Source organism: Rhea americana, unplaced genomic scaffold (assembly GCF_003343005.1).
Source record: "Rhea americana isolate MKP2758 unplaced genomic scaffold, rheAme1 scaffold_271, whole genome shotgun sequence".
NCBI lineage: Eukaryota > Metazoa > Chordata > Aves > Rheiformes > Rheidae > Rhea > Rhea americana.
This window is the reverse complement of record NW_028186392.1, coordinates 838,074-860,341: the sequence shown is the minus strand read 5'-3', so window position 1 is coordinate 860,341 and position 22,268 is coordinate 838,074. Positions and strand designations below refer to the sequence as shown.

The 22,268-nt window shown below is 36.3% G+C and overlaps 2 protein-coding genes across 3 annotated transcripts in view; one reads left to right on the top strand and one right to left on the bottom strand.

Moving 5' to 3' along the window:
* The window catches only part of KAT2B (lysine acetyltransferase 2B), a 40,093-nt gene extending 25,097 nt beyond the window's left edge, over positions 1–14,996 (top strand). Inside the window, exons 12-18 of the mRNA XM_085308246.1 lie at positions 2,641–2,751; positions 4,431–4,574; positions 6,260–6,374; positions 7,132–7,168; positions 7,431–7,494; positions 7,592–7,676; positions 12,576–14,996. Coding sequence (XP_085164372.1) covers positions 2,641–2,751; positions 4,431–4,574; positions 6,260–6,374; positions 7,132–7,168; positions 7,431–7,494; positions 7,592–7,676; positions 12,576–12,769 — 750 coding nt within the window. The 3' untranslated portion in view covers positions 12,770–14,996. The remainder of the gene's footprint in view (positions 1–2,640; positions 2,752–4,430; positions 4,575–6,259; positions 6,375–7,131; positions 7,169–7,430; positions 7,495–7,591; positions 7,677–12,575) is intronic.
* A 990-nt stretch (positions 14,997–15,986) lies between these two features.
* SGO1 (shugoshin 1) lies at positions 15,987–21,406 on the bottom strand. 2 transcript variants are annotated; one of them, XM_085308236.1, is made up of 9 exons: positions 21,257–21,406; positions 20,545–20,687; positions 20,259–20,455; positions 19,830–19,934; positions 19,102–19,184; positions 18,848–18,999; positions 17,313–18,164; positions 16,806–16,968; positions 15,987–16,574 (listed from the first exon to the last, which is right to left on the bottom strand). In XM_085308236.1, exons 2-9 carry the CDS (start codon positions 20,678–20,680, stop codon positions 16,433–16,435), a joined length of 1,830 nt encoding a protein of 609 aa, XP_085164362.1. In that variant the 5' UTR covers positions 20,681–20,687; positions 21,257–21,406; the 3' UTR covers positions 15,987–16,432. The 2 variants fall into 2 exon arrangements, with proteins under 2 accessions (XP_085164362.1, XP_085164363.1); XM_085308237.1 differs by having other exon boundaries at positions 19,102–19,166.
* Positions 21,407–22,268: the final 862 nt, after the last annotated feature.

The window sequence follows — 22,268 nt, the reverse complement described above, 5'->3', positions numbered from 1 at the left end:
GAGTTCGTTTTTGCAAAATGTTCTCAAAGTGTTGAGAAGTGGCTGTTATGATGAGGAATGTAGATCACTCTAAATACAGGTGGAAATGTTCACTACCCCTTCCCCGGCCAAGGACTGCAGGTAGATGTAACTTTGACTATTTGATTCAGGATTTTGCCTTTAGATGGTGCTATATATTTTTCAGTTGAAACTGGTACAGCTGAGATGTGGATTAATTCAGAGTTTGTAACAGTTGAATGTGCAGAAATTGTGCGTTCTGTTTTGAAGGGAAGAGCTCTGGATGTGGAAGGGTAATGTAGTGATATTTGAAAGCCTGTGACAACTTCTAGTACTTCTGCTATATTTGATTTTATTAAACTTCAGTGCTAGAGAGAAATGCTCATGCATACTTAGCAATGGCCTATCATAAAAGCAATCAAATTGTTTTAGCAAATGCTATTCTAGGCCTGAATTGTTCATGAGAAGTGTTTTCTTTTACTAAAACATCCAACTGCACTGCAAAGGTTAAACTGCCAAATGCATGCTGTCTAGGGTAACCTAAAATGTAATACAGCAAGCAAGGGACTCTGAAGAGTGCCTAAGTTGCATATACGTACAAGCATCTTAATGCACAATTTCTTCTGCTACGCTTTGGGGTGCCTCATCGTATGTGCATTCAGGTGACTATTTCTGAAAACTGGCCTTCCCCCATTCCTTTCTGAGCAAGGTGGCCCCTAACAACAGGTAACTGAGGAAAAGATAAATGTTCATACATGGGTCTCACTGCCTACTCTTGGTAAAATAGGAAAGAATTTCCTATTTTAATTCAGTTTGAGGCTAGGCTAAGGAAGATGAATACTGTTTTGCTTTAGAATTAGTTTTTAAAAGCTAAAGTGATTTCAAGGTAGTTTGACCCCATGTTATAAAATTATTTTAAATTTTACTGTACATGACATTTTCCCTTTAGGATTATTAGACTTTGAGAGTGTTTGTGCAGATGAATAAACTCTGAGAAAGCTATAAAAATGATAGATCAACAGAAAATATTTGAACTACTTATCATAATTACTGGAATGTCTTTGAGGCCCAAAGTTGACATTCGTTATCAGAGATTAGATGTTTAAGAATTACTGGAATGTATTGCAGTGTTTCAGGTGTAAAAAAAGAATGCCAGTCTCATACACTGTCACTTTCATCCTATTGATAAGAGGAAAGTAAAGAACTTGGCTAGCTCAAGTACGTCTGGTTTGAATTTAAGGAAAACATTTTTTTCATTAAAAATATCGTTTCAGAGTTTCTCCTCTTTAAAGAATTCTTGAGAACTTGAGTTTGCAGTTAGAAAGTCCCCTCAGATCTTGAGCACTTCTGTGTTCTGGAAAGTGCTGTGTGACTTAACTTGCCACCAGGTGTCAAGCCACTTCTTCATATTAAATACCACGCGTGATGTGCTGCTTTGACAAGTAAACATATGGCTTTTAATGACTTCCTTAAACTAGACGTATGAGATCCTCACTTTAACTATCTGAATGACAGATGTGCCAAACACTAGCTAGAAAGGGAAGACTGATGCACAGATTTTGTACTGGTAGTACAGATATAGGTAGGTTTTTCAAGYGTGTGTTATTATTATTATTTTAATTCAGCTTCCAGCACTTACTTAATTTGGTTTTATTTAACTGTTTCCATCTTTAGGGCTATTAAATTGTGAATTCTAATTTACTTTTTGTCATATATACATAAGTAAAGATTTTTCKCAGCTTTCAAGAAAAGAGTACCCCAAAACACTCTGTGTATGTTTCTGGAAGTATCCAATTATTGTCCATAATGTTAACAGTTGGAACTGTTTTTTAGGCTTTCCTGTCTGTTTTACATTTCCTCATCTTGAAGCAGAAGGGGAGAATTATAGCTTACTTGGAAATGTGAATAAATGGAACCTTTTATTTACTTTGGGACTAAATGAAAATGAAAATTATTCCTATGTGCAGTCAGAAGGCATTTATTTGATTGTGGACTTAATAATTTTCTGCTTCTTATTATGGTAATAACTGTTTAAGTATTCCCTTTTATACCTTATGACAAGATTATAAAATCTTTGAGGCAGAGGCTATTTCTGTTACAGGTGTAAAGAAGTTGATAAGATAGAGGCCTTATTTTAGACTGTGGTTCTTCTAGAAACAACTGTTTTGGCATTTCCACTGCCTTGTAATTTTGAAATGATATGGCTAAGAAAGAATGCCCTCTTATTAAAACATTTGTTAACGGTGAAATATGTGATCATAAGTAGTTGATAGTTAACTTAGAAAAAACTGTGTTTGCCTTTAACTACAACTTCCAGAGCAACAGACCTTTTAGAGTTGCACTTTACTCGTAGAGAGAGTCTGGGTTGTATTCTGTTCTAGATTAAAAGGGAGTCAGAAACTAGAAGCTATGACATTTTATGTTCCCTGTTAGGTAATAAAGATACTCTTCCAAGGCTGAAAACACTTTGAGCTTGGGCACACCTCACACACTCACTAAGACCAGAAGGTCTTTAGAATAGGATTTAGAGGAAAGGTGGTGTTTGAAATGCCTATAATTTGTAATATCCCTTGGTCTACAGCTTTTAATATGTACAGATGCAGAAGGTTTCATAATGGCTTTTTCCTCATGCATTTCACACAGGGTTATGGAACTCACCTTATGAATCATCTGAAGGAATACCACATTAAACACAATATTCTCAACTTCCTCACATATGCAGATGAATATGCTATTGGCTACTTCAAAAAACAAGTAAGTCGATTTAAGAAATAACTCAATGTGGGAAGTAGACATCTAGTAATGATGAGCTAAGCAACTTCACACACTGAAGAGATTGGATAAAATGCATAGTGTAATTTTATGTGTAAGATGTGTTTTTTTTTTTAACCTATGCTAAACATGCTCAGTATCTAGTATGATACTGGCTTCCAATGCGTTTTATTTTGAGGGAAACTTAGGACTAAGTGTACTGTATAGCTTGTAATTTGTCAAGTCTTAACCACACAGTAAAATATGTCTAGGCTGCCTCTGGACTTCCTTCGTTCATTTCCTTCACTGATTCTGGAAGAAGCGTAAAGTTGGACCGGACATACTGGCTACAGGCTAGAACTTGCCTATCTTGTTCTCACAGCTGCTTGTGGTTTGAATCATGAGGTTCAAGTTCAGAAGAGTGTGATGTCTAATCTGTCAAATAGATTCAGTAGGTTAAATAGATGTCAGTTACCTGGTTGGAGGGTACAGTGAGGATAGAGCCAGACTCTTTTCAGAGGTATAGAGCAGTAGGACACAAGTTGGATAGTGTGAAATTCCAATTAGGTATAAGGGKTTTTTTTTGTTGCTGTTTGTTTGTTTGTTTGTTTGTTTTTTTCTGTGAGTGCATGGAAATACTGCAAGACATTGCCTAGAGAAGTTGAAGTTGTGGAATCTCTGTCCTGTGAAGTGCTCAAGCCTGGGCTGGACACAGCCTGGAGCAACTTATGTGATAAGACCTGCTCTGAACAGCACATGGGACTAGAAGGCCTCTGAAGGTCTCTTCCAACCTCAACTATTCTGTGATTTTCTAAATATAATTAGTACCACTCATTCTTCATGCATTCAAAATGAGTAAAAGATGTTTTCTGCTCTTAGATCAGTGCAGACAGACCCTTTTCACCTCTGATATATCCTTTCCCCAACTGGAAAGTTGCTGTGTATCTATGTATGTTTACTTACAGAAATGAAGCCTTTTGTGGTAAATTGTAGTACAGAAGTACTGGTTGGGTTTCTGATTTTGACTGAGGTCTCATAGATACCACTACAAGAAAAGAATAAAATGCAGCCATGCTGTTGTAAAATGCAGCCATGCTGTTGAGTCCTAATCTGTTTTTTTTTTTTTTTTTTTGGTCCTGGTTAATACTTTGGGGAGGTTTTTTTGTTTTTTTTTTCCACTTAACTTTTGAATTGCACAAGACTGGAATACAGCCTTTGGAACTTCTCTTAGGGTCTAGTATCTTATTTTTTCACTTGAAATACAAATGTAAAAACTATCTTTGTTCTTTCTAGCTCTGATATTACTGTAATCTTTGGACAAAGGTCTCGTTAACTTCAGCAGAGGCTCTTCTTAGTTGTTGGCTACAGTACTGGCATCTTTTTAATATTAAAATATAAAATTATTGGAAAACTCCAGTAAATTTGTCTGGAGAATTTTTTTTTCTCCATGTCTTTACCTCCTTTCTCTCCTTCCTCTTCCTATGCATATAAGCAATTAACTGTTATATAAAGTGGCTCCATTAAGAAGGTGTTTGCAATACCATAAACCATGGTTTGTAACCTATTCCATCATATTTTCTGTATTTTAACCTTATGATGTTGTAAACCTTTCTAGTTTTTCATTTCAAACCAATATAAAAAGAAAATGGCATCATGACAAGTTATGTTTATTTTTTCTGCAGGGTTTCTCCAAAGATATTAAAGTACCAAAAGCAAAATATGTTGGCTACATCAAAGATTATGAAGGTGCCACATTAATGGGATGTGAATTAAATCCAAGGATTCCCTACACAGAGTTTTCTGTCATCATTAAAAAGCAAAAAGAGGTAAAGGCTGAAGTGAAGAACTGAACAATATCRTCAACAGACACTTCCAAAGTCACACATTTAAGATGATTTCTTAGTTTTAAAATAGTTCAGTCAGTGTTAGATTACATCTCTGCTTTTGTACTTAAAACATTAGATAGTATATTTTTATTTGGGTAGATCTTTTAGTCAAGTCTCAGTTGCCATAATCTTTGCAGTTGAAGCATTAAATGCTACCCTTTTAGCTCTACCATAACACRACTGTTGAAAAGCACTGATATTTTGAGCAGTATTTAATAACTGAATGTATTCATTTTAGATGATAGCTAAGCAAAATTTTTGAGATTTTTTTGATTTACTCTGCAACTTTCTGAAGTTTTTTTTTTTTGTTTGTTTTCCAATCGCTGTAGTGTTCATTAAAGGTGACCTTTGAAGAGAGTGTTTGTACCACATGTCCTGTGCCTACCTGAAAAAAGGATTTTATTTTATTCATTCATACATTTATTTATGCAAGTAATGCAAAAATCAGGCATTGTGTTAAATTCCAGGTTGTCATTTTTTCAGGTTAATGTGATATGTCCTTTATTTAGCCAACCATAATTTTCCATATGAAGTGGGCAGCTTATTAGTCGAATAATAATAAAGAAATTTCCTGCTGTGTTTAAATACCTTCTTGGGTACTGAAAAAAATATAGGCTGCAAGGGTAACTCGTTCTTTCAAGATTCATCAAATCTCATTTCTTTTTTCTTTTCTTTTTTTTTTTTTAAAAAAAAGCTTTTTTATCAAACAATCATTTTCCTTCTAMTMGMACTMTMTGGTCCMCMCTMCMGMMGGMMMMCTATCTGAGGGCTATACATTTTTTGAGGTCACAAAAACTTCGTACTTTCACTTGTTGGGAAAGTATTGGTCAGGAACRTCTATATAGTACAAGTCGTCATTTTTCCGATCTTGTTTGTGCTTGGGTGAGTTGGGTTATTCTTCAGATCCCAGCCTGCTTCAGAACCTGTCACCTTTCCCATGGTGAAGGGATGTTATGGGGGAAAAAACAGACTTATCACTCCATACTATGTGTTAGTCTGTTGCAGAGGCTCATCTGAGGCATGCTCCACYGCAGTAATACAGCACTAGAACCAAACCATTGATGTGTCACTTCTGAAAATTTGATTTAAGCACTTAAGTTAGTTTTGAAGATTGTGGCTCTGGAGCAGCTTTATTAGCATGCTCTGTTTTGCAGTCTCCACTCTCTGACTTGGTGAACTCTCCACATTGTTCCAAAGCAACTGAAAACATCCCATTGGGCAGTAAAGTGCCTTGCACCTCCAGAGATCCCATGGCTACCAATATGAGAAAGAAAACTGTGATTATAATATCATACGGTGATCTATGGTTAGTATCTTCTCTGAGAACAAATACATACTCCTTTAGCGTGTCTATTAGAATTGCCCGTTTGATACTCAAACTACGGATCCAGGAGTTTATTTTTTCTGCTGGCCTTGTCTCCAGAATCAGTGTTAGCCCAGGTGGCTCTTCGCTGTTACTCATCAACTTTAATGGGAGCCTTGAGTGTATAGGGACCATAAGATTGGGATGCTGGCATGTTTCTGTTCATCACAATCTTGTATTGATCCTCTGTTGTTCACCTTTCAAGCAAATTCTCTGTCTTGCCTCTCAAACTCTTTTTTGTTTCTCTGCTTTGTTATTACAGATCATTAAAAAGCTAATAGAAAGGAAACAAGCTCAGATTCGAAAAGTCTACCCTGGCCTTTCTTGCTTCAAAGATGGAGTACGGCAGATTCCTATAGAAAGCATTCCTGGAATTAGTATGTATTAACCTATTTTAATGTAGAACAGAAGTAGAACAGCTCAAGAAATGTTCAAGACTAGAAACACTATTGTAGACACGTATTTCTTTTTGATAAGATATAATTGTTTTGGTCTCTTAATTTGATTTCTGTGAAGATTATGTTTCTACCATAATTACTGTATTCAGGACTTCCCCAGGGCATCCCAGGCTAATGCTCTTTTATGTACATGTTTAATTTTGTTTACATGTGACGCCTCTTTTTTTTGTATCACAGTGTAGACAGCAATTTCCCTCTGGCACCACTGCTATGCACTCAAATCCTGTATAGGGACAAATTCTGTGCTAAATATGGACCTATTTGGAATAGGACAAAGCAAAATTAAAATTTATGTATCATTGTTTTTTTCAGTTGTCTCTTCTGCAATTTATTCTATGTCCCTAAGGAAACATACAAGATAAATTTGACATCACTTATCTTTACAAAAGTTGTAATAAATACTCATTGAATTATTWAAAAAAAAAAAGTGATGTGTTTCCTGTAGGAATAATTTAGTATCTCTTGGAAGCAGTCTGGAGAAAGGGTCACGTAGGAAATCAAATGAGCCTGGAAGCTAGATTGCTGTGGTTTTTATTAGGATTATCTTTTAATAAAACAAAGCAATTTTATTTTGTGGCATTGCTGAAATGGCTTATCTTTCTAGAGTTGCATTAACTCAGTTAATGTTTTGACCTCTTGTAGTTCTTATATAATCTTAAATGTTTTTGGTATACAGGAGAGACTGGCTGGAAACCAAGTGGAAAAGAGAGAGGGTAAGCACAAAGAAAAGTGATGAAGTAGTTTTGAGACTTTGAGAAATGTCTTCAGATGACTGAGAAAAAAATCATTTGAAATTTCCTTCCATCCATTGGAAAACAGAGATAAATAATCTGCAATGGACAAGCTCTTAAGTGTTTTTTTATTTTGTTTTGTTTTCATAAAATGCTTGAATTCATGGAGTTGCTTTTAGGTAAGGGGCACATTATAGGAATGAAGTTTCAAACTAATCTTTTTGTATTAATATTTTCTTTCAAGTAAAGAGCCCAAGGATCCAGATCAGCTTTACAGCACGTTAAAAACCATCCTGCAGCAGGTGAAGGTGAGTGCTAGTTCTATTTTACCTTCTGTAAAGATTTTTAAATGATTTATGATATAGAGTATCCATATTAGATACCTTACTTTTTTCTTTACCAAAGAGCCATCAAAGCGCTTGGCCCTTCATGGAACCTGTGAAGAGAACAGAAGCTCCTGGATATTATGAAGTTATAAGGTTTCCCATGGGTAATGACATTAACATTTTTTAAGTATAGAGTTAAAAGATCTTTATAGCTGGAGACTTAGCAGACAAATAGCAAACTAATTGTTTCATATATTAAAAGATATATTACTTGCAGCTCTGAAGTGCCAAGAATACAGTGCTGTCATTTGAAATTCAGGACTATTTTCTGACCTTTGTGAAGCATCTGTGATATATACATGTAAAATCTTAGTATATCCTAGAAAATCCTAGCAAGCTCTTAAACAGTGCAGTCAGAARCTTTTAGGATTGAACTAGTTTATGTGAGCTGTAAGAGTATGGTTTTTTGTGTGGTGACTGGTCATTGCAAAGCCTACTGATMTGTTAAAAAAAAACTGAGGCAAACTTTCAGGAATACCTGAGTGTTTGAATTGCTTTGAAAAGGTATTTAAACTTCCTAAATCATATAGAGGAAAACTTTTCAAAAGTACCAGGTATTCTAATTAACACTTAATGTAGAGCTCACTTCAAATGAAGCTTAACAAAGTGATTCATGCAGCTGATTATAAGAACCTGGTTTATAACTTTTAACTTTGTATTTTCAATCTGACAAAGGTATCTGTATCTTTTTTTTTTTAATCATACAGCTATTGTTTGTGCAGTATTACTTGCAAAGGGAAGTGCACAGATGCTAATAATATTTTTTCTTTGCTTTTGACTGGTGTATGATATAATTTATATGATTCAGTGCTGTCCTAAATAGATGCTTGTTTCGGTTTGTATTGTGGCAGATGTAAAACTGAATCCTGGTATTTCTTCATGAGTAATACTCATCCTCATCTCTCTGATTGCATTCTAGTAATGTTACTAGAGAATTAAATTCAAGGTCAGTGCAGATTATTATCAGTCAGTTTCTCAGAGAGGGAAGGTGTATGTAGAATCCTTGATTGTGCCTAGCTGTTCGCCTTGATGATTATTATATTCAACTAATCATTTCCAAAGAGCAGATAGGTGTGTACTTTATAAAAACAGTAGTCAGCTCCCTGTATCCCTGATGCAAGTGTATTCTCTGCCAATGAAGAAAAAGAATGTTGTGCCGTCACTTGGCAAAGTAGTCCTTTTCTGTTTTTCTGAGCAGCGGCTGGATGGCTGTTTGCACCTTTCTGAATACACCTTTTGGGGGTTATGAAGAACTTGCTGCCTGGGTTGGCAAGCCTAAAGTAGAAATAGTGTCTGTACTTTTCTTGCCTAAAGAGGCAAGAAGGGAAGGGAGGGTAGAAGCAGCTCTCATTTTAGGATTAAGCTGGGGTCTGTGTTTTGGTTTTCCTTCCACCCTCCCCGCCCCCAAGGAAGGAACCTAGCACAACTAACTCATATTTTGATTCATGATCAGCTGCTGCTTTCTTGCTGCTCTCATTACCAGCATAGTGATTTTCTACAAAAATCCCTGATGTAATTTCAGTTAAAAAGAAACAGCATTGCTTTCTTCTTGTGCTATCAAATACAAAACTTAACTTTTGTGTTTACATTTCTGTATAGGAGAAGTTGTAGGATGTTTGAGAGATATGGCTACAAATTTTTTTACTACCTCCTAAGGTCACCTCTTATGTATGTAGGGTTTTTCCTTTTCTATTTCGTTAAGTGCTCTTGCACTTAACTATTTTCAAAAGTGCTTTTTTTTCCCTCTTGTTTGTTTACTGCATGGTTAGGTGGGAGATGGAACCAAACTCTCACTGTAGTCACTGGAGAGTGATTTAACTGACCAGGGAGCCAGTGTCTGCTTTACAGGGATCTGAGCAGCTCTATACCAGGGTTAGACTGTGGACATACAATTCATGCGTAGGCACCTAATCTGAGACTTAATGGGAGCTGAATCTCGTCTAGAGCTTCTTCCTTACAGCTGTAACAGCTTGCTGTTAGGCTTCATCAGACAAGTGTATTATGGTAAAACATATAGTTTTGTCATATAAACAGCTTTCTCAAAAAAAGGATGAATCCTTTTTTAAGGATAATTTTAAGAGAAACAAATCTTTAGCTAGGAATTCAAATGATGAAAAGCATTGTGTGATTTAAGCATAGACTTAATGCAATTATTTCACAATGCTGCAGCTCTTTTGGCACACACAAGCTGCACTCATTTAACTACATCAGTGCAGTCCCTTGCAGCAAGCCCTTTTATGATGATTTAGGAATGTCAAGTGATTTTGTGTATGCTGATGATAAGGCGTCTGTTTAAATCAATTACTCCTAAACTGATTTAAATGYCCATACATGGAATTTCTGAACAAACTTAATGAGTACAAACATAATGAGGTTTTTCAGTTGATAAGGCTTAACTATTTCTGCTCAGAAGATTTAATTCTCAGCAGTTGACTATTCATATAGCATCTAACTCTGGTGACTTTGAGCTGCTGCTTCTGTGTAACGCAGGAACAAATCAGGATGAGACTAAAGTATAAATCTCTTCATTTGCTCAATGACAAATACCTCATTAAATGCCCAGAAATAATCCCTAAATTCTGCTCAAATTTTGGAGTTCTAATACAATGTTTTTCATTTTGGTTCTTGGGATTTCAGGGAATGCTTCTAAAGGTCTGTAACTAGGAAAAGGGGGCCTGGAAAATGAAAGGTGAAGAACCTTTGTTTTAATGTTGTTTTCATCTTAAAGTGTTATTTTAATATTATACTTACATGCGCTCTGGTACCGTTAAAACTTTACCATAGTTTTGCATTATTCTCTTGCATATTCCAACTTAGTGTATATGATGAATGCTTAAAAAATTGGTGACACATTAGCATTGAATTATTTAAAACATTTTTTGCTATTCAGARATAATTTCACGTTTGAATGAACTTTTTTCTCCCAAGCAGTAAATGACATATTAGAGAAGTCATTAAATTTTTCAATTGTGTGATTTTATTTTTCTCCAAAAATGGTAATGTGAGATCTGAAATCATTGCATTAGTATTTCCCAAATGAGCTTTATTCAAAGGCTAGATAGAAATGCTTCTGAGGCCAAATACAGAAATGCTTCCAAACGCTTCTTGTAGAGATGGAACTGAGCAATCTGATAAGAACCTGAAAAGGTGCATGTGTTATATGAATCTATTTTCTCAAATGGTCAGTGGTGGGTTTTTTGTTTGTTTGTTTTTGTTTTTTTTTTCTTTACAATGTACAGGGAATGTTTAGCAAAAGAAAGCAGATTAATATGGGAATTTTAGTAGCTAAGCAGTTTCACACTTTCCCAAACAGATGTTTGCTATTCACATTTTGCTTAGATAACTTGAAATCCTAGCTCAGTCTACCACTGTAATACCTTGATCTGCATAAATATTATTGGTTCTAATTAGAAGAGGCCTAACTGTATACTAACTCTATATGCTACTGAAGAACTTCTTTTTTAATTACATATTTTACTCCATAGGACTGGAGGCTTATTAATCAGCTCTTACATAAGACAAATCCATTAGCGATAAGACATACTAGAATACATTCTGCAGAAGTCAGTCAGAGTCTGTGCTAACTGGAAAATGAGGGAGGAGCTCAAGAATTCTTTTTTCTCAAAGTACTATCAGGAACAGTAAGTCTTCAGCTGCAAAACAGTAAACAAATTCACTGTACCAGGTTGCAGAATGAAAATAGCCAAATATCAGCTCAGAATTTTTGGCTTGTTATTAATCTGAAAAAAATAGTGTAGATTGCCGTTGCTTTTGCAAAATGTTGTGTAACACTAGTGAATAGCAAAGGGTATATAACTGGAAGAGGTGTTTGAGAGTATCCAGGAAACTTAGATTTTCCTTTCTTAAATAATTCCTTGCAGTCATCTTGATAGTGCTTTTCTCTATTTTTCCAAATCCAAGTCTTAAAAAAAAGACTGAGGAAATATAGGCTCTGTCACTTTTGATATATCACTTTTGAAACTATACTATGTTCCGAGATTTAACTTCTTTGCTGTGGAAGTCTTTAGCTTCTGCTTTGCTAGCAGTGCTTGTTGGTAGTAAGACTTTCGGTAGTAAGACTTTTCTATTTTAGATATTTCTTTTAAGATTCACAAAGGCTCTGCTGAAGCTCGAACTCAAATACTGCTGTGAAATAGCTGTTAGAGCATCTGAGATGAGAAGTGTCAAGGCGTCCAGTGCACCTCCCACTTCAGAATTCCTGTGCTCATTCCTAGCACTTACCGTGTAGACCAAGTTTTAAATTCCTTGTAAGAACTACCAGGAAATGAACTGTGTGGAGAACACTGAGGTGATTTATGTATTTTATGGATGACAAATTTTAGTATAAAGGAAAACATTTTTAAAATAATATTTTGTAAGCAGTAGTAGTTTGTACTGTACTACAAAGGTGCAGAGATCAATTCTCACATCACTTTCTGAAGGGATACATAACTATAACTTTGAAGCTGTAACTAAAATATATGTAGATTATGGAAAAAAATAAATCTTCTCTTCAAAGCCACAAGTATTGTTTGCAGTATAGACATGTCTGCTTTCTGCTRTTTGTGCTGAAGCAAGTATGTTAGTTAACATATATTCTGTCATGTCATCTGATTCCTTACTTACACGCTCTTAGGGCCCCCTTGAACAGAGTTCATTGTAGCTGTGCCCCATACACATTAAGGACACCTAATACCCACCGAAAACACAAAGTAGTGTGGGAACAGAAAAGCGATGCTTTATTCTTTTTTTTTTTCCTTAAAAAAAAAAGACTCTATATGATATTATTCTTGTAGTAAAATGTTGCTTAGTTCTAGGGGCTCAATTGATGCTGTTTGAGTTAGAAGTTTTCCCATGGATTTACAAGGTATCAGGATCAAGGTTCAGATTAGGCAAATCTTAGCTTTGCCATCGGTTCATTTTAAATGGCAAAGTGATATAAAGGGATATTACATACATAAAGTATGTATCAAACAGTGCTAATCTATTTTTTTCCTGTGCAGATCTCAAAACAATGAGTGAACGACTCAAGAATAGGTACTACGTGTCTAAGAAATTGTTCATGGCAGACTTGCAACGAGTCTTTACAAATTGCAGAGAGTACAACCCCCCCGAGAGTGAATACTACAAATGTGCCAATATACTGGAGAAATTCTTCTACACAAAAATTAAAGAAGCTGGATTAATTGACAAGTGACACTTTGTCTTTTTTACAACCAATCAGTGTGCCTACTTTACAGGCAAGGGAAGCTGTTATATTTTGGAGCTGTGGGACTTCCAAGTTTTCAAGAAACTTCTGTTTAATAATTAGCACTTTTAAAAACCATTTTAGTTTTGCAAACATGTATTATATTGAAGTTCAAAAATTATTTTATTAAAGTGCTTTATAATGTATTTAAAATTAATGAAAAATTCTTTTGTGTGCCCATTACAGTATGTTCATAAGTTTTTCAGCTACAGCCTCAAAACATGTGGGAAATTGCACATGTTTGGGAATATGAAGAAAATTCCTAGACAATGAATGTGAATGTTATAGCTTACCGTATCTATTTGAAAGGTTTTTTTTTCCATTAAAAAAAAAAAAAAAAAACAGAGAAAATAGCAGTTGGGAGTGAGGGTTTGAAACATGTTTCATTATATGTTTTTTTATTTATAAGATAGTATTTTGTAAAGGATTGGTTGAGAAGCTGTGAGAGAAAGCAGTCACCTCTGAGAAAGAACTRCTGGAATCTTTATGATAGATGCAAATTTTTCTATTGATTTGGGAGTTTTGAGAAATATTTTACCTGAAAATTGCAATCTCATAACCACTAATTACATAAAAATTTGGTTAGATGTGTAATGTCATAGTGACTTGGCTTATGCAGGACATAAGTACACAAATTAACTTCAGAAAACCTGGTTGGTATATATTAGACTTAATTTTAATTGGCTTAATAGGGATAAGGTTTTGATGCACTTCATGATCCACACCATTGCCTACTCTCAACTGATAAATTCTTTAGATTGTTAAAGTAGAGATAAGATGATTGTACACAAAACTAGTCAATATATGACAGCTTTTAGCTTATATATTTCCCTCTGTGGTAAACTGGATTTTCTACCAAGCTTTATTGTAAATACTTACTAACTGTGATTATTTAGACCCAGGAGCATATTAACATTTTACAGCTCATGTTAGTATATCATCATATATCATGAAATTGGGCACTTATATATATATATTATATATATATTTTGCTGCTTACACTACATTCAAGAGGTACACCTAACTTCCTAATGGAGATCAGTACAAGCCAAAAAGCTGTCAACCGACATTTTCTAATCAAAGTTTATAACTGCTTTTGTGAAGAATAAATTTAACTTTTATTCTTGGTGTTTTGTATTTACAGGTATTACACTGGTAAAGTTCAATAGTGATAAGGTTGGAAAAAAAACAACCTTATGTTGTATCAAAGAATATATTCCTGCAAAATGCCTGTGCAATGTTAAATTACAAGTTGACTCAGTAAGTATGTGAGAACCTACCTGGAAGTAGTGTGTTACACAAGGTATTCAAAATGTTAACACTAGAATTGCCTCAGTGTTTCATATGAAATTAGCCTGGTCTACATTTGAATCTATAACTAAGGTACAGTGAGAGCGTTGTTTTATAGCTAGTACTGGATACTATAATCCTRTTTTGTAGATTGGGCCTACAGATGCACCTGTTAAGCTTGGTATCCTGTGAAACTTTGTTATTTTCAGAGTAGATTTTCTTATTGTCTTTCAACCAGATTGTCTCTTCTATATTGGAACATTTGTTTTCTAATTTAAAAATTAATATTTTCATAGATACTGTGCAATAAAGTTACAGTAGGATGTTAAATGCTTTAACAGCTGATGAATTTTACATTTGTAAAATTAATATATTGTACTGGTACAGAATAGTTTTAAATTATATATATATATATACACACACACAAAACCCTATTTTTTTGGTCTCTTCTTTCACTATTTTTTATACTGCGTATATACATTGAGCATACAATGTACAAGAGTGCAGCAGCTGAACTGTTGAGAAAGCTGAGGAGTTCACTGGGAGTATTTAAGTGATTATGGCCTGCAGTATAAAATGCTGTGAAGAGTCCGTATAGCATCCCCAGCTTCATATTTAGCTACAGTGCTCTGACTCTAGTTGTGCTATTACCTCAAAAAATTATTTGGTTTACCTGTTCAAAAGCTTTGATTTATTTTTCCTCTTACAGAACATGCTCTGTGTTCTTTTTCTTTTTCTAACTAAAAAGCCACTTATTAACACCTATGAAACTAAAATCCTGTCCAGTTTGAGCCTATACTTACCTATCATCAACTACTGTTACTCAAATGGTACACTTACTTACTTTGCGTACTGCAAATAAACCTTACATCTGTCCAATACCTGACAGGTAATGACAAAGTGTGAAGAGTTGTTTTTTTTTTTTTTTTTTTTTTTTTTTTTTTTTAAATCCAATCACAGAAAGACATTCCATGAACATTTCAGAAAAGGCTTAGCTGTATTTCTGGGGCAATTCTAGGGGCATAAACCAAGAATTAAAATCTTTCCTACTTTTGAGATTGAACTGCAGTAATTCATCAAACTCACTTAAGCAAAAATGTCCACTTGCTGCTGTGTATCAAGTTATTTTTCTGTCCTTAAGTTAACAGCAGTCACAAGGTTCTGTTTGCTGAAAGACTGTCTGAAAATTAAGAAATCATTCTGCCTAAGTTTCTATAGTGCCAAAGGTTTATATTCAGATTTAGAATTTTAGGGTACCGGTGATCTTGTGCCTAGGGAAGTGGGATTGGCAAGACTGTTACCCGCTTAAATTTTGAATGCAGCTTCCCTCTTACTGTATTCAAGATGTAACCTGTTATATTTTTTTTAGATGTTTCATAAATAGCATTTTTCATTGCTACATAAACTTGAAGTCTTGCTGGACAGTTTCTATTGGAATTCTTCTAGCATACTACCTATTGTGATAGGAAGTGGTAACAGTTCAGGGGTATTGGATGTTCCCTTTAAATAAATTTGCAGATTTGGGCCAAAACCATGATATTCTACAACTCCATAAGAGCAAAGACCTGCTTACAGGTCTTTACTTCCATAGTCCCTGGGACTATCACAGAAAATTAGACAGGACAAAACAAATTTATAAGTTTTATTTGATTTGTTAACTCATATGCATAGTACTACCAACCAACTCTAATTGCTACTTTTGAGCTCCAGCTACACAAACAAATTACTTGCTTATGAACATGCTTATACTGAACAAAATGTGGGAGGGAAAGAGAACACTGGTTTGCAGTCTACCTACAGCTGATCGTGCTACTTTGAATATTTTATTTGAAGCAGCAATAGAAGCCATGCAAAAAGAATGCCAATCACTTCCAACTTCTTTTCAACACTAAGACATTTATTATGAGCTTCAATGTGAAACTACAACCTTGACATAAGCAAGATCTGTACAAACATGATTAAAAAAAATCCAATGAATGATCCTAAACACAGTTCACCTATGCCAGTCACTGTGATATCCAGTATTAAAGTTACTAAAGATGGAAAACTCTCTTCCAGCAGATGTTTGACATACCCACAGTCTCATAGTGCAGGAGTGCCTTCTCCCAAAGGAGTTTGGGCAGAATCTTCTGATTTAAGATAGTAGTCTTGTGTCTTCAGTACGAAAGATTTCATTAAAAACAAGTCACTGGGTTAACCTTAGTTTTATATCCCTGGTAATAGACAGCTAGACATAATTGCATATTGTATCAGATATTGTTGTGTAAGTTTCCTGGGTAAGAATTTCATTTCTTCATGATTTCACGAGTGTGACAGGAAACCTCAACGACAACCAACAAATTTCTCGTTGTATTTTGACAGATTTTTTCTTTTAACAGAATGGCGTTTAGCATCTTTTTTCTGCTTGAAAATTGGAGAATTCAGAAAATATGTGTCTGTAAATGGATCTCCTCTCCTAAGCTTCCTGTAAAAAGAATATAGCAAGATTGAATTCTGTTTTCCTCCCTCCATTTAAAGCACTTCAACTTCAAACTAGTAATTTCAATTTTACATGAACTATTTACTATTATTAACATCAGCCCCCTCTTTGAATGTTTTGTTAAGAACTTATTTCAAAATTTTAAATAAAACCCTTAAATTCTGCATTTGATGAAGTGCTATGAACTTCATATCAACCTGAAATTAAGGCACTTACACTGCAATATTTGGTTCTTTATAGCTCACAGTAAGAGTACAGCTTCTCTTGCGTTTTGGAGCTGGAGATTCTTCACCTTCTGGGACAAGTACATTCCCAGTGAGGAGTGATGAAACAGTGTTGGTAACGTCACAAAGACCACGAGATGGTTCAAAAGACTGCCCTGCAAAAAAACCACTGTATCATTTATCATGTATTCATTTATGATAATTTGAGCAAATATGGATCTTAAAGACAATGTCTAGAAATATACTAGACATGAAGTTAACTCTCAGCTATACCTATTACTTTCCGCTTATTTACTCTTACTCTAAAGGTAAAATGATCAACTTTGAATATTTAAGCTTTTTAAATTAATTTGCTGTGAGGAAAAATAGAAGAATGATTTCAGTGTTTTTTATAAGATCATTCCAGGTGTATTTACAGATTTTAAAAGCTTAAATCCTTGAAGCAATGTACCTCAATGAAATATAAGAACAATAATTACAGAATAATTTTCAAACTTACTAATAGACTTGTCATTTGATTTACTGCTTTTAGTTCCTTTTTCATTTTGCAGTGTCTGCTCACGCTGTGCCAGACATCTTTTAGATCTTGGTCTTGCATGGATTGGTGAGGTATCTTTTTTACCCACTGAACTTTTCTGGTTTTTTGATTTATTCGTGTAAGGTACATAGAGGCTATCATCTGAATCTTCTTCAGTATTGCTCGATTCAGTGTTATCGGGTAGATCTTCTTTGTTATCCACACCAGTGTCTGTGTCATTCACTTTATTTTGTCGAAAAGGCGTAACATGAACACACTCTTCAAAATGAAAGTCATAAGCATCACTGGAGCCACCCAAGAAATCCAGCTTTTCTTTGGAAGTTTCTTTACCCTGTCTTTTCTTTGATCTTGGTCTGGATATATTTTTGGTCCCTTCCAGTTTTCCCTTCTGACGCTTTTCTCTCTTTACTTGAGAGTATTGTCTGCTTTTATGTTCATGTTGTTTAAAATCAGGCATCTTGTCTGAATTGACCTGAGCAGCTGCAGAATCTACCAGCTTCAGCTCCAGCTCTGAACCTGCCTTGTTTTTATTCAACTGAGAAATATCCAAATTTACGTTTTCTACAGTACATTTCTCTAGACTTTCCTCAAGTCTAATTTCATCCTGTTTAGAAAGCTCTCTTGTTGAATGAGATGTTTCTGAATGGTCCAAGACAGCAGTGCAGAGTTCATCATGAGTTCTTATTTTTGAATAGCGACGCCTGGTGGACACACTTTTTGGTAACCTATTACCAAATCGCCTATCCTCTTCACTTGAAGAAACATTTTCCAACACTGATGCTTCATTATCCAGATGGAAATCAGATGTTTGCCCTTGTAATTGAAGATGGAAATTCATATTAAGCTAAATATTAACAATCTGGAGAAGTTTTGTTCTTATTCTGAAACTATCAACAGTTAAGACTATTAGAAGTTTTTCAGAAGATTTGTGCAATCTGTTATAGGGCGATCAAGATAACTTTTAAGACAGCCTCTAGAGAGCAGTTCTTAAGTATACTGTAGCTTGAGGATTTTCCTCTAAACTCTTAGCTTGGAAAGGTTCTTCATATTTATTTATTTACATACACCCATAAATTATGAAGTTCATAAATGAATACAATTAAGTATAAAAATGTTACAAATATGAGCATAAATACATTTATATAACAATTTATAGGKTTTTTTTAATATTTATTTTCCTGTATGTTTTTCTTTGTTAGCAGTCATTGATTGCATAAGTGGTAATATACCACTAACATTTAATTTACTCTGCTGAGCAGTTTAGTTGGTAATGAAACTAGATTGAAGGCATACAAAAAACTTTTCCAAGTTCTTTCCTCATTTTGCTAGGCATCTTCATTCAAAAAGTTTACCTTTTGCTGACATTATAACAACAAGTGAAAGTTATTTCACAATTACTTCAAAAGCAGTTTTAAACTTACGTTTTATACTTACACTCACTTTATTTTTTAACTTCAGAATGGAATAATGTCTGATTTCTACTTAAATTTAGGTACCTTTGTCAGGAACTGTTTTGATTAAGGAAATGGCATTCTCAGATTCCTGGCAGATCTCTGACATAGAATGAGCCAGCTTATTTCCACCACTATCAGCCTCCATCTCACTTTGAAGTACACAGTCATCTCCATTAGCAAAGGGAGAAGGTTTTCTTTAAGAGACARTGAGACACAGACTTACGTTACATTGGATTTCTTTCCATTCAGAACACTTTACTGTAAACAATTCTTCAAACATTACAAAATGTACTTACACAAAATATATTTGTTCTGCGACACCAGAATTATTTTCAAGCACTGAAGAAAACACTCTTTGGTTCTGTCGACAAAATAGATCCTACTGTGATTAAACATCTAAAGCAATTTGTACCATGTACAAATTCTAGACAGGAGCTAAGTTACACACTGAAGGGCCAAAGAGTCCCTGGACTATTTTTACTTTCTTCATCCTATTTCCTAAAGACATTGCAGTTATTACTACCTATTCAGTTCCTAATTTTTATATTTGCTTGATACTGGCCAGTGAATTCCAAAGGAAAGTAAAAATTTCAAAGTCGGTTATATTCCAAGATCAGCAATACATCCTGATCTCTTCAACACTTGCACAGGCAGCAACCAGTTGKCAAACGTGCAGAAGTGTTGTGGAATCTCACGTAATCAGCTACAGCTAGTCAGCACAACCACCAGACCAATCAAACAGCAGATGGAGTAAGGAACTGTGAGGAAGACACAGGCGACCAGAGACACAAAGCTATAGAAAATCTGGGTGCCTCACTTCATAAYAGAGTTTCAGTCCCACTAACAACCTATCGTACACCACCACAGTGAGACTCCACCCCATACTGGGAAATGKGAGACCAATCTTGCATCCAAACTAAAGCTTAAATCTGAAAACTATGCGCACATATGCAACAGGAAAAGGGRAACAGGGTAAGGGGAATATTTAACAAAAAGTCCCTCACAGAAAGGAAAAGRTACTTACTACATCTGTGGAACACAAATTCTTTACTGAGCCAAGGAGATCAACAGAGTCCAGTAAATTYCGAGAAACTTTTGAAACTATCTCATTCAAGGCTGACAGTCGAGTCTAACAGAGAAAAAAGACAAATAATATTTGCTACTGTTACATTCAACTACCCATGTAATATCCTCTCACCAAACATGTATGTGGTATCTTCAATTGTGCTAAAAATACACAGAGCATAAATTTTGCTTACAGAAGAAAATGAAACCAATAATTATATAGTTAATGATCAGAGCAGGTGAAGATACAAGAAACCATGTTCTGCATATTAAGTTAGCTTTGTTAGCTTTTCAGGAAACATTTAAATTCATAAAGATACCAGGGGATTATTTAGGGTAGATTCCGATGTCCAGCTTCACTGAATTATAAAGATACTATGAAAAATACCTCAACAGATCCTTGTGCTTGCTCAAACCTAAGTTTCCTTTGTAAATCAAACATCTTAACCTTCAGACCTTGGTACTCTTCTCTTAAATGAAGGATGGTAGTTTGGGCTTCCCTCAGTTTGAGCTTTTCTTCTTGCAATGCCAGAGCTAGAGCTCTGTTATTTGCTTGGATACTCTTCATTTGCATGGAGCTGTTGGCTGCAACAAAAAAAGTGAGTATTTCAACTTGGTTAAATAAATAAATAAGCTTACAAATATTGTGATTTTAAGATATTTAAGTATCTTACTTGCTATTTTGCCCTTCGCAATCGAGATCTGGTTAATTTTACCCAACCTCATCCATTTCTGGTTTCTTTTCTCTTTCATTCGTTCTTTTATGTCTTCCAGACTGTCTTTGAAGGGTTTTTTCAAGTATACAGCCATCTTCTACCTTTAGAAATGAAGAGGGCAAATAATAAGCTGCTGTAGTAGAGTGCTCCTCAATACCAAAGAGTGCAAAGAAAAGCTCGTAGTGCTTTTTAGTTACATGTGCGTATATAAAAAGAGATCTAGAAATGCAGGAACTGCACAGAAATGGTCATTTCCGATTCAATTTTGGCAGAACGGCTATCRTCGCGATGACGATTTGAGCAGCAAAGCCAGGCGTGTCCGCGCCAGAGAGCGGGTTGGGAGRGGGCAAGGTAGGTCAGTGAGGGGGCGGCATCGGGATAGCTTCATGGGTGGAGTTGTCGCCGGGAGAAGAGCAGGAGATCACGGGGATGGCAGCCGGTCTCCAGCTCCTTCACACGGACGGCAAACCTCCGGCCCCGCCACTCGCCCTGCCCGTCTGCAGGGGACGGCGACCGACCAGCCGCCTCTCCTCGGAAAGGCGTTGCCCCTGAGGCGATCCGCCCTGGACGCCGTTCGCGACCGCAGCCCAAAGAGGAGAGCTCCGCGGCCAAAGACACCCTTYCCCTCCCCAGGGGAGGCGCGGCGCGGCCCGCCCGAGCCCCAGCTTGCCTGGCGATGGCGGCAATAGCCTGCACGCTCGGTCCCGGCCGGCGGCGGAGCAGCCCCACGCGCGACCGTGCGGTTGACGGTTGCAGCCGCTTCCCGCTGTTCAAAATCCGCCGCGGCGCCCTCGCATTGGCGGGGCGCGGCGGGTGACGTCACACCGCAGCGGCGGCTCTCATCCGGGTCTTTTGCCAGAGACTAGCCCYGCCCCCGCGCGTGAGAGGCGGTGCGGCGGCAGCGCGCGCTGCCCCGCCTGTGGGGCGTTCGCGCCGAGGCGGCGTCCATTTTTTCGTTGCGAGTCAGCGGCGTCTGTTACCGCTTGCACAGGGGACGGTTGGGTCCCGGGGGAGCCGGGCTAGGGGTTGGCGGCCGGCCGGGCCCCTCTCCCGCACGGGCTCTGTTGCTTGYGTGGTTATGCTGCAAGCGCAGCAAACAGGCAGAACGAGAACTGTGTATTAAACAGCTAAATTAGGCGGGGAAAAAAATCGTCTGAGGTATTTAACCTTCAAAAATTGCCTGTTGCAGCAGATACCAAGATAAGCGTTTTCAGAGCTTCTCAAACCATGCTTCTCATGAATAAYGCTGTTACGTTTTTGACATGAAAACACTGTAAAGGCAGAATTAAACCACTTGAAACGGCCTCAAATCACTACTTGTCTTAGGACACAGTTTGCATGGAAGGTAACTGTACRCAGTTTGGTAAAGGTAACTCAGTTTAAGTTACCAAAAGGAACTCATCCAGTGGACCAACGTAATCAGCCTCTTTTCAAACTCTTGTGAAAGAAACTATAGCAAAATTCCATTAATAATAAGAGATCATGAGAATTGTTACCTTGTGAGTTTACACTTTAAAAGGTATCAAGTGCAAGATAAAAAGTTTGTGATTTTACTTGCAGTCTAGCATTGAAGCAAGCCTCAGTTGAGTGTCAAGSTTGAAGCCAGGCATTAGAGAACTGTTTCACCTCACTGAAAAAGAACCCCCAAACTATTGTCTTCGGTTACGTCATTTTCTAACACT